The sequence below is a fragment of the Leptonychotes weddellii genome, chromosome 7 (genome assembly GCF_054177405.1).
Source record: "Leptonychotes weddellii isolate Sample4059 chromosome 7, ASM5417740v2, whole genome shotgun sequence".
Lineage (NCBI taxonomy): Eukaryota > Metazoa > Chordata > Mammalia > Carnivora > Phocidae > Leptonychotes > Leptonychotes weddellii.
The window spans coordinates 98,409,362-98,422,117 of record NC_138375.1 but is presented as its reverse complement, the minus strand read 5'-3'; the positions used below and the strand labels follow the sequence as shown (position 1 = coordinate 98,422,117).

Genomic DNA, 12,756 nt, shown 5'->3' with positions numbered 1-12,756 from the left:
AGAGGAAGCTTGCAGTTTTGAACAGGTGATATACCACAGTGAGATTATTACACTTAAAATATGTGGATACAACTAAATTATTCATAGTCTTAAGTAATTTTATTAACAAGAAAGAATGAAAATAAATTAACTCAACTCATTTCAGGGGCGCCTGGGTGGCTCAGTTGGTTAAGTGTCCTGGGATCAAGCCTGGAGGTGAGTCGGGCTCCCTGCTCAGCAGAGAGTGTGCTTCTCCCTCTTCCCCTGCTTGTGCTCTCTCACTCGCTCTCAAATAAATAAATAAAATCTTAAAAAAACAAACAGCTCATTTCAAGATGTGAGTAAAAGAAAGCCTTAAAGAAACCCAGAACCCAGTATGGGGATTCTGCCAGATGCTAAATATGTTCAGTCCAGTTACACATTCTGGAACTGGGAAATTACCAGAGGATGGGCAACCCACAGGGCCTGCTGGAAAATGGACCTGAGCAAAAACTCCATTGCTCATGTGACCTTCCTAAGCCCTACTTTGGTGGGCCACATCAAGGGGGGTGTGTGGCGGGGTTGTGCATAAATATAAAATACTAGGTATAGGGACCCCTCTAACTTCAGGGATTATACATGCAAGTCCTGGCTAGTCAATGGAAAATCTTGTCAGAATAGACAATTTTTTCATAAAATATAATTACCAAAAAATGAAAAATAAAAAACAACTTAGGATCAGGTAGAGATAGACTTATAACCATGGAAGAAATGTTTTAGGTTGTCTCCCCATTTTTCTAAAAAACAAACTAAAAAAACCCTCCCTTAGTGATGTTTTTTATTTGTTCATTTCATAAGTGGTTTTACTGGAATGTACTATTAATTTAAAAAGAAATGTAGTTTAATGCATTTAATTTTACTAGTGGTATCCTTTTAGCAGCAGCTTGTCTTCCCTCTCTCTCTCCCTTTTGTCCTTTCTCTCCCCATTTTTCTTTCATTCATTTTTTATTATTTCTTTTTGAACTATCAAATTTTAAGGAAAAGATTGAACATAGAAAACTGTGGCACCTCTCAGGAAAAGAATAAAACAAAAAAGACAATAGTAATTTTTTTAGATGCAAAACAGTAAGTGACTATTAGCAAATTTAATCCAACATTAAATTTGGCATTTATTCCTGGCAAAATTTGTTAATGAAATAGGAATAGAAGAATATGACTTTAATGTGATTTTTGAAATAGCTATTTGAATCTAAACATAAACATACCACTGTTGAGAATGATCTAAATGCCAGAGAATGTCATCTTCTAAAACAGATCCCTGGAATCTCAATATATTTTTTTCGCTCAGGAAAAACAAAAAAAGGAGAGAATTATGAGTGGCTATGTAATTCACGGAGTCATTCAGGGATGATCTAGATGTATTGAGGATGCTGCCATCTTGGCTTCTTTCTAGTTGGAAGATAGGGAGAAAAAGAATGAGTAGGAGTGGTTTAAGAGTCAGGCTGGGTTATGACATATCTTTTTTGCTCACATTCCACTGACTGGGTGATGTGATCTATCTATGTACCTAGGAAGAAGAGTAAAAAATTTCGGTGATAGTCTGTCACGTAGAATTTTTAGCCATTGTGATGAGAAGAGAGTAAGAGTGCGTTTGAGTGAGTGTGGGTATAAGTATTGGCAAAGAGACAAGTCATTAGTTATTTAAATGAATGTTTAAGTCAGAAAAGTCCAGGAAAATCAACAAATCAAGTGAAGAGAGTTTAACAAGGTAACCAATTAAGTGATAAACATGCCAATGTGTATTGCTGATACTTACTAGCAATAACCAGTTAGGAAAAGCAGGCAAAATAAAGGTCCCTTACAGATTTGTATTTTACTTACCTTGTGATGTGGGTAATCCTTTGGAATTCTAGAGTCAAAAACTACAATCAAAAAGGCATTAAACTTTTGGTTGGTGAAGGAGTCAAACAATTAAAAAAAAAAAAAAGGGACATTGCCACTTCCTAGTTTGCCTACAGTAAAGCAAAAGGACCTCATAAATGTCTCTTTGAAACCGAAGGAGAAAGGAAGCCCTGAAGAGTTTGTAGAATATGGGGTTGTATATGGGAATTAAGTTTATAGGGCTTAGAATTACTAGTTTAAGAGTTTTTATTTTGAAGTGTCATATGTTTTATTGAGTCTATTACCTATACTTATTTTAATGAATATGAAGATATCTATAGAGATTTTCTTGGGTTTATTTGAAATTTCAGTCCTCAGAACTGTTTTTTTCAAAGTTTTCTATAGCACTCTTTCTCTTAAATTATACATCAGATTCTTGTGAGCTTTTAAAAATTCTAGTGCCTGAAACCAGTTACACCAGAATCTCTAGAAGTGAGACTTAGCCATCAGCAGTTCTTAATGTTCCTCAAATGATGCCCAGTGTGCTGCTCAGGGTGAAAACCACTCTGCGGAAATGTTTGGTTACATGCTGTGGGTTTCCTCTCCTCCTCAGGATTCCTTATTGTGAGTTTTAAATGAAATAATGTGTGTAAAAGGCCTAACCTGTGCTTAGCACACGCCTTGCTTGTGGTTAGAGTTTAGTAAATGCAGATATAATATTGTGATTGCTATTTAATCACTCTGATGAAGAAAATACGATACTGAAACAAATGTGAAGAAATAAGCAGATGTTCTGTTGCTCAGATCTGGGCTTGAAATACTTACTTTGGCTCATTGATTAAATTGTGCATTTTTCTCAAGCTTACTTTATAAAGATTTGAATGAAGCACCTAGAAAGGCATAACCAGCATAAGACTGAAAGTAGAGTAAAAATACCCAAGTAGTCATGGTCTGGGACTGATGGAGAGAAAAACAGTTTTATCAGAAAACCTGGGTTATAAGCTAATTCCTAAATTATAATTTGCATTTTTGTCACTGAGACATATATGCACTGTCATTTTTATCTCATGAAGCCTGGGTCCCAGTCATTCTAGACCTAGCAGTGTAAAACAGCTCCTTTACTCACAAGTTCATCAGATGGAAACTGTGGTCTAAATTCCTCAGTGGACAGCTACAACAGTGATGATAAAAATCTTGCTGGCTACCTTGGAATTTGAGTTCCACACTGGGTTTAATTAGTGACTGAATTTGCATTGCCGGGCCCTATTGATGAGATGGGTTCAGGTTGGCATCTACAGGACTCAAAACTCTTTGTTAAGCCACTGAGTTAGAGTTCACATCCAGCAGATTTTAGAAATTTGGATGTAGATAGATTTCAGAAATTCACAGTTCCCTATAGTGAAACAATGAGGGATCAGAAAAGGGAATTTTAAACCAAAGATCAAACTGAGGAAGTTTTGAAGACTACATGGTTAAATGAATTGTTGTAGGCAAATTTTCCTTTAAGATTTTTGGTCTGTTGCATAGCTAGTGTGGTTATACATATTCTGCCAGGTTTCATGGAAAGTATATCACTATTCTTACAAAAATCTTTTGCATTTTTAAAGGTAGGAAACTTTTTCTGTCTAGCAAAATTCCAACAAAAATAACTTTATAGAAAATAATTTCTGAAAAATTATGGGTATATGGAGGCTTATAAAGTGAACAGTGATATGATATGCCACATAACCTAAGAAAAATAAAGGATTCAGCTATGTGAATTCCTGCTGGGTGAAATTGCTGATTTAATGCAGTGGAATATTTTTTAGTTTTAAGGACTCAAAATCTCAAAGAACAAGAAATGTATATCCTGGTAAGTGGCACCACAGGAGCTAAAATCTTACACCAACTTGAAGACTAACCTTATGGGTCAAGGCAAATGTCAGAAGGCTATAATTACCAACAGAGGTAAACAGTTCAACCAGAACCATTCTGTCTTAAAGTAATAATTTCACAGTCAAGGAGTACCAAACTACTTGCTTATTAAAATCCAGTGTATGGACTTTTGAAGTGAGTTAGGCTGTTAGCACTTAATTTATTTGGCATTGCCCTGGAGTCAGGATTGCTGGGTAATTATCTTCTAATAACAGAAACCTATTATAAGGTTTCTAATTTTATCTTAACCATTTTATTTTTTTTTTATTTTTATTTTTTTTTTTAAGATTTTACTTATTTGCGAGAGAGACAATGAGAGACAGAGAGCATGAGAGGGGGGAGGGTCAGAGGGAGAAGCAGACTCCCCGCCGAGCAGGGAGCCCGATGCGGGACTCGATCCCGGGACTCCAGGATCATGACCCGAGCCGAAGGCAGTCGCTTAACCAACTGAGCCACCCAGGCGCCCTTATCTTAACCATTTTAATGGAAATATTTCTTAAATGATCATGTACTTTCTTGGAGGATGAGAGTGGGGGTTAGGCATATGGAAGTAATAGAGAACAAAACCAGAAATTTGGAAGTCTGTATTCTGGTTCTCTTGATGTCATTAACTTGAGAAAAATCAACCTTGGCTGTCACTCAAAGCCTAGAGACCTCATTTTTTTCTTATTTCAAAAATGAGCTTGCCAGCCTTGCCGCTTAGATGTTGTCTAATTGAACATTTGTGTAAGTTAATTGAGGTGTCTAAGGCAGGTTGTACCTGCACCAAACTTATAAAATTTTTTATTGTAGTCTCCCTTGCCAGTTTTCCTTTTGTTGACATATCTGTGAAATCTTCACCAAGGCCAATGGCATGAAGCTTTTCCCCTGTTTTTTGCTAGGAGCCTTACGTTTAAGTCTTACTCATTTTGAGTTGGTTTTTGTGTGTGGTGAAAGATAAGGATTTCTTTCTTTTTCATTTGGCTATCCAGTTTTCTCAACACCATTAGTTGAAGAGACTATCCTTTCGTCATTGTCTACTTTTGGTGCCCTTGTTGAAGGTCACTTGACTATATATGTGTGGCATTACTTCTAATCTTTGTTTTTTGTTAATTGTTCTGTATATTCTACATAGTACCTGAAATCCTAGTCAGAGCAATTAGGCAAGAAAAAGAAATGAAAGCATGCAAATTGCAAAGGTAGAAATAAAATTGTCCCTTTTTGCAAATGACATGATCTTATATATAGAAAACACTGAAGACCTATTTTTAAAAACTCCTGGAGCTAATAAACAAATTCAGTAAAGTTGCAGGATACAAAGTCAATACACAAAAAATCAGTTGTATTTTACGTACTAAATGAACAATCTGAAAAGGACATTAAGAAAACAAATCCCACTTACGACAGCATCAAAAAGAATAAAAGACTTCAGCATAAATTTAAGGAAGTGAAAGACGTGTACACTGAAAACTACAAAATATTGATGAGAGAAATTAAAGAAGACACAAGCAAGTAGATACTTTTATTCATGGGTTGGAAGACTTAAGATGTCCATACTACCCAAGGCAATCTTCAGATTCAGTGTAATCCCCGTCGAAATTCCAATGGCATTTCTTACAGATACAGAAAACACAGTTCTAAAATTCATAGGAACCACGAAAGACCTTGAGTAGCCAAAGTAGTCTTGAAAAAGAACAGAGCTTGGGAAGCATCACACTTTGTGATTTCAGAATTGATCACAAAGGCGCAGTAATTAAAACAGTTTGGTACTGGCATAGAGAGAGATGCCCTTTTTATTTTGGAACAGTTCTAGGTTTACGGGAAAGTAGCAGATGTAGTACAGAGCCCTCCTCATGTGCCACTCAGCCAGTTTTCCCTAATGTCAGCATCTTATGTTACCCGGGCACGTTTGTCAAAGTTGAGAAACCAACACTGGTGTATTATGTTAACTAACCCGCAGGCTTTATTTAGATATCACCAGTTTTTCACTAATGGTCTTAGTTGCAGGATGCAGTCCCCAGTACCACACATCACATCTAGTCTGGGTCCGTTTTGAATAGTTGGCTGTCTTCCCATTATTCCCAATATTTCTGTGTTGTCAGCGGAGCCTCAATACTGTTGCCTTTGTTTTTTCTGTAGAAGGTTTTTATCTCTTCACATTTGTACATCTGAGCAAACCTGCACCTGAGCGAAGATAATCACACTTGTTGGAAATATGTGGAAAAGAAGAATAAACAGTTTCTGATTTTATAAGATTCTTTGGTGATTAATTTGTTTCAATTTGGGCCTGTAGGTACCAAACTGTTTTGGTCATTTACCTTCAGGAAATTAATGCCATGGCTCCCAGTGTATTCTTGGTGTTTGAGGTTAGCAGATCACTGAGTGCTCTGGTTTGTGATGTGTTGCTGTCCGTGTCCCCCCACTCATAACATCTTGCAAAACTATAGCATCATGACCAGAATATGAGTCAAGATACAGAACATTTCCATCACCCAAAGACCCCTCTGTTGGCCTTTTATAAGTAAACCCTTTTCGCTCCTGCCCCTGACACCTTCTTTTGGTGATGAGTGATTTTTTTTTTTATTAAAACCTGGATATTTTTTGGTATTTCTGGATTCTGAATCTTATTAAACCTTCTGTTTTAGCCGCCTTCTTTTGACACCACTCTGACAGAAGTGCCTGTTGCACTTGGTCACTGCCAGGAGGGTGCAGAAGGCAGGGTTCCCCACTAGGCCTCCACTCATACCTCCCTGGGATTGGAAGGGGGTTCCAGGCTGCCCAAGCATCTCCACAGACTCTATTGGGGGATGAGTGGGTCAGATCCTTTTTAACAGCCTGGCATGAGTGGGATGGAACCACAGTTTAGTCTTGGTGTTTGGCTGAATGAAATAGACCAATTAGTGTCTGACAGTTTTCTGTCTTGCTATGCGGTCCCTTACTGGCTCTTTGGATAGAGAGCAGACTTTTTGTTGGAGTTTTTTTCATCTGTGCTTGTTAGCATGTCCGGGTTGTGGGCGTCTTTAGCCCCAAATTCGTGATCTATGAGGCGAGAAGAAGGCCAGGACGCTCAGTGCTGGGACTTGCCTTCAGGGCTGGGGCCCTATCCACTCTGCCTTTCTTCTCTTCACCTTTTTGTTTCCTATGTTTTATATATGTAATGTCCAGGGGTTTTAGTTGTACTTAGCTGGAAGAATTAGAAAAATACTTTATTCTGTTATTTTGGAATTAGAAGTCTACTTCATATCCACTTTTGCAGTATAATTTTCTCAACAGCAGTTATCTTCCTATTATAATTTGCTTATTACATTATAAAACTAATTATTTTCTCAGGAATGTACCACCCGGTGAACTTGTAAATGTTCTGTATTTTTTCATTAAATCAGGTAATTGAGTTTATTACGTAATGTGAGCATTATTTATATAAAAATAATAGTTTTGAAAATGCTGTTAGCGACTTCAGTGTCTTTTAATTCTAGCAACGGCACTGCAACATTCAGAGAAATGATACCTGGATTTTTAGTGGATGTGCAGCAGGGATTTTTCTCCAGAAAATCATTTAGTTAATCTATTTCATAGATTTCTTCAAAAGAAAGTATTAATAGCTATGATTAATGAATTTCTGCCACAAGCCAAAAGAGACATGTATTTGCTAATGTGGTATTTTTAGCTAAGAAAAACTTGTTGTTTTTTTAAAGATTTTTTTTAAGATGTCCATTTGGAGATTCTGTATGTATTTTTTCTTCCTTCTCCCTTCCACAGCTTTCCTTCCATAAGAGACTAATGCTTTTAATCTTTGTATGACTGATGAAGATACCTGAAAAATAATAGTGGTATGCCATATCTGGTGGGTACTAATATTATAATACTTTTCCTTTTTATTAATCTGTTGAAAATTAAAGGGTGGAGATTTGATAAATTAACTGCAGTTGTTTATAGCAAATTGAAACAGCGTTTAAACCACTCTGCTAAGCTCATTTCAGTAGTTGGAGTCCCTTGTTTGAACATCAATTTCAAGCTCAGTTCTGTTTCTCTCATATTGTAGCAGATGGTTTTAGTTACAGATAATTCATGATATTTCAAGGAAGTGCACATCCCCTTTAGCAAGAGATCTATTTCACTTTAATTAAAATAATACTAAACATTACTGCGTTTTGCTTAAGAGAGCAAATATTTGGAAAAGTTCATCCTCAGTTTTGTGCATTTTGTACAGTGATATCTTCAGTCTTGTGAAGGCAGGGCTTTGTGTTTGCAGTTCTTCTTAGTGTTCCCTCTCCTGTCCACCTTCAGTGAGGATTGAATTCATCCTTGCCTTGGATTTATCATATAACTCTGGATTGGTCACCTAAGGGGTTTAATTTCAAATTCATGCCATCTTTGTCTCTGCCTCTCAGTTATATTTTCCATTTATGGGCATTATTTTAAAATTTCTTTACGTTGCTTAAACAGCAGATATGATCCAGCCACTTCATCTACCTAAAATTAAATTGAAAGTCAGTAAGGAAAAAGAATTTCTGTGCAGCCATATTGGGCACACAAGCTCATGTTCTTTACTTAAGCCTTGCAGATGTCCACCTTTATTGATGATGAGAGAAATGTACGGCTTCAAGTAGGGTGTGTTATTTTTCACTTCTTAAATTATAAAGAATTTAGGGGGCGCCTGGGTGGCTCAGTTGTTAAGCGTCTGCCTTCGGCTCCGGTCATGATCCCAGGGTCCTGGGATCAAGCCCCGCATCGGGCTCCCTGCTCAGCGGGAAGCCTGCTTCTCCCTCTCCCACTCCCCCTGCTTGTGTTCCCTCTCTCGCTCGCTCTCTCTGTCAAATAAATAAATAAAATCTTAAAATTATAAAGAATTTAAATAATGGTAATACCAGTGTTAAAAACAATGTCACCATTTGAAAACTCTCATACCTTTAAAATTTGTACTAACCATAGGAAAAACAACTTGATAATATGTATCCGGAATCATAAAATTGTCTGTGTCTTTTAGTAAATTCTTCTAAAGTAGAGCTAGGTGTAAGGAAATAATCTGAAATGTAGAGAACAGCACTTGTGAGGGATTATTTGGCAATATTAGAATTGTATTTATACCATGATTATTTCAACATGCCTATAACAAAAAATTATGACATGAATAGATACAGAATTCTTCAAATGTGTTGGAGTGGAGTTTTTGTGTGATAGTATAAATTCAAAGAGCAGCACTAATTGTGTATCTCTATGTGGCGCACGCGCAGAGAAGACAAAGGAGGCCACGGTGTTTTCTGTTTTGATCGTTATCATTAGGAAATGGAATGGTGGGTTCCTTTTCGTTTTATTTCTTTGGATTTCCAAATATCCCAGGGGGAGAAGAGGAGTACGTGTTTGTTTTGTTTTTTTTTTAAATCTGTTTTTCTTGATTCTTTTTCTTTCTCTTTTTCTCTTAACCGGAAGCATACATGTGAATGTCAGTAGCTTGGCAGCGCAGGAGAGGGCAGTGTTTCCTCTTGTCCGTCCTGAGGGCCTCCCTGAGCTGCCCCAGGAGCACCTGATCTGCCTAGGAGGAACCCAGACAGTTGTGTTTAAATGCTCTGCGGCATGTTCTTTCTCCCAGGTTCTGAATCTTTACGTGGATGAACCCTGAGCTGTTGAGATATTGGGCTCATCGGACAACTTAGGCTCAGAGGCCCTAGGGAACTGAGGATGGACAGACTGAATGACATCTCCGGCAAACTTTTCCACAGTGGGACTATTTGAGAATCCCTTGTAAGAAGGGAGGCAGAAGCAGTTGTGTTGCTGCGGAGGAGATGACAAAGCCTTGTAGTCACAGGGAAGAGGGACGTGTTTTGCCTCTTTAACACAGTGTGGCTCCTCTCTGTCCCACAGCTGGCCCTGAAGGACCCGGTGCACACGGTGTCGCTGCAGCAGTTTATCTACGAGAAGCTTAAGGCACAGCAGGAGCTCCTGGGAGAGCAAGGCTTCCAGTCCCTCATGGAGACGGTGGACACAGAGATCGTCACCCAGCTACAAGAGTTTTTGCAGGGCTTCTGAGAGCACATGACCTGTGGCTGCCTCCCCTTGAGGAGACAAGCCAAGGAACCCGGCCTGCTGTCTGTGTGTGAGAGCCTGCTGAGGCGCTGAAGAAATCCCTCGTGTATTACAAAGACGTGAAGACCATGCATTTTTACTACAAAATTGAGTGAATAAATGTACATCCCACACAACTAAAATCACAAACCTATTCCTCAAAAGAATTTAATTTTATATTTCAGAGGGGCCCTGTATTTACTAGATATAGATTTGATGACACTAGCTGCTTAGTTTTTTGTTAAGAGAGAGGAAACCGTGTGATTACCTTTTAATCATGTGCTCTTAACACTTGAGAAGATGAAGGTTAATGTCTGCGATGTCTTTCTGCAACCAGAATTAATATTAATTTGGCTGCTTTATCCCTTTTTTAAGCTAATGAAACCGCAAGTTTGAAAGATGACAAAGCTGTTCAGATGATGCGATTGAAGAAATGTGTGCACCAGGCAAAAATATATAAATAGTGACAAATATATATTACTGAGGTTATCTTGCAAGGGAGTTGCTTTCATCTGACCTAGAAAATGTTTTATCAAATGCTTTTATTTCCATTTTACTAATTTGATACAAAAAATTAGTAAAGGGATTTTTTTCTCGTTTTATTTTCAGTAATACATTTAGTCTTTAAATGCGTATCGTAAGGCCCGCGGAAGGGAACCTGTGGTACTGCGGCTTCGGGTGGGAGACCTCTGGTCGTGATTTGGCCCCAGCTCCTTTATTACTCTTGAAGGCCAGGAGCGCTGTGAGCCCCGAGAAGCCCCAGGCAGCCCGCAGACCCCCCTGTGCTATGACGTGGCTGTGACAGGCCGCTCCGCACTTACCCATCCCAGGCTCCTCACCACAGGGGTGCATCGGGCCCGCAGTATTAATGGGTGCACCTCGGAGGACCCAGCAGCAGTCCCCAGGGTGCCAACACTCATGTGACAAGTCTTCCTTCCTTATTCCTCCAACACGCAGTACCAAAAAAGGGGAAAAAGGAGAAAATAAAGCCTTACTTTGTTTTACTTGCCATTTATTATAAGGAACCTTTAAAGCATTTTTAAGGAAATACTCAAAAGCAGGGTTGGAAAATGATCTTTCTATAGAAAGTTGGGTACAGTATGTGACTGCAGGAAACCCACTGCCCCTTTGTAAGCTCTGGAACCCAAAATGTATGGAAATACTTGGTGTTTTCAGCAAGAGAAAGAAAATATGGTCCAAATTAAATTTTCCAAAGATACCTTTGATTTGTCTGATTATTTTTCCTGCTCCACGAAAAATGAGTTTGTAAAAATTGCCCCATGGTTGAAAGGGATGTTTTCTTTCCTACTCTGGGTGTTGGCTCTGCCCTGGTAGGTGGTGCTGTATGTAGCAAGTCCTCGTTATTCTTCTTTCAGTTCCTCTTTTTATATAAAGACTTAAAAGTTTCTCTAATGTGATATTTCTTTATCGTTTTTATTCAGTCCTCAAGACTGACCTAAGAAGAAGAATTCCTTTTTGTTGATATAATTATTTTCATTTAGGACGCTATTCCCAGCGTTACCAGAAATTCTCAAATGTGCTCCAGTTTTTCAGTTATAGTAAAATAACTCCTCTTTCCAGTTCCCGACAGATTTCATTATAGTGTTATAGCAAATATTACTGAAATAGCTATGTTGCAGAAACAGTAAAAAACTTACCTCAGGGAAAGAGTTTGGTTCATTTTTTTATACTGAAATGTTTAAAATAAGCTTTAAGTAGGAACATTAAGTAACATGACTTAAGTAAGGGACATTAAGTAGGAAGTGTTTAACACAGCTCAGAAAAAAATCATGTATCTTGAAATTTTAAGTGCTCAATTAGACATAAAATACAAATTTTGATTTATGGAATTCTGTTCATTAATGCAGCCTTATAGCAAACATTATTAAGTTTTGGACAAACGAGTTAACTCAGCCAGGCCTCTGGTTGAACTGTGGCTCCCGATACAAGGTAATGATCATTTCTATTCCATAAATATAGCTTCTTTTCTCTTTATCTTATGTTTCAGAGACTTCTCCATTCCGCTAACAAAGGCCCATGTGGCCAAAAAAAACATTTTAAAGTTTTTATTACAAGTGGTCCCTTGTCCATCTGTCTCCCACCAGTCATTTTAGAGAAACCACATCATTGCATGTTAAACACCCATGTTTATTGTTTCCCTTGAGAATCTTCACCTTAGATCTTTATTTTACCTACTCCTCTCTTCAACTTGTAATTGTTCAAATTCCTGTTTTGTGCCATGGTGCTATGCTAAATTCTGGGATTAGAACAGGGTACTTATACCTTACGAAATTTTATAGTTCAGTGGGAACACATACTTGCCAACACACTATTAAAAAATAGTGGTTCTAATGGAAACGTATGTTCTGGAGCAACAGGAATGTGGGAGAAGGAGACCATATACAAGAGAGAATGTATAATTTGGTATGTATTTAAAAACTACCCTGAGACAGCATAGTTTGGCGAAGTGACGTAGAAGTCAGTGGCGTTATGCTGGAACTGGGAAGCTCTGATTTCAGACTCAGCTACTTGAAATTACTCTGACCTACGGTATCGTCACTGAGGTTCTGGAAATGTTAGAGCTCAACAGCCTCACAACTATCCCTCGTTCCACGAATTAAAACATAAAGCTCACCTATTAAGGGTAGTGGTCTTCTGCTCTACTTCTACAAACCTTACAGATCCCACACGAACAGAAACTTAAAAGTTGTTGGAGAAGTGATAAAAGGAAGACGAGATACATGTCATGGGAAAAAAAACTCTTCCCTCAACTTACAAAAACATTTTAGTCTATAGAAGCATTGAGAGAATAGTATAACGACCAACAGCCCTTTATCTGGATTCACAAAATTGTTTAATTTTAACACGTTCTCCATACATATGTATACACACACAAATATATACTTTTGCTGAATCTTATGAAAGTAAGTTATAGACACTCCACCCCCACATAGTCCAGCA

At 38.0% G+C, this 12,756-nt stretch overlaps 1 protein-coding gene across 1 annotated transcript in view; it reads left to right on the top strand.

Annotated features, from left to right (window-relative positions):
- The window catches only part of IPO11 (importin 11), a 184,589-nt gene extending 173,575 nt beyond the window's left edge, over window positions 1–11,014 (top strand). Inside the window, exon 24 of the mRNA XM_081825596.1 lies at window positions 9,595–11,014. Coding sequence (XP_081681722.1) covers window positions 9,595–9,759 — 165 coding nt within the window. The 3' untranslated portion in view covers window positions 9,760–11,014. The remainder of the gene's footprint in view (window positions 1–9,594) is intronic.
- The last annotated feature ends 1,742 nt before the right edge of the window (window positions 11,015–12,756 follow it).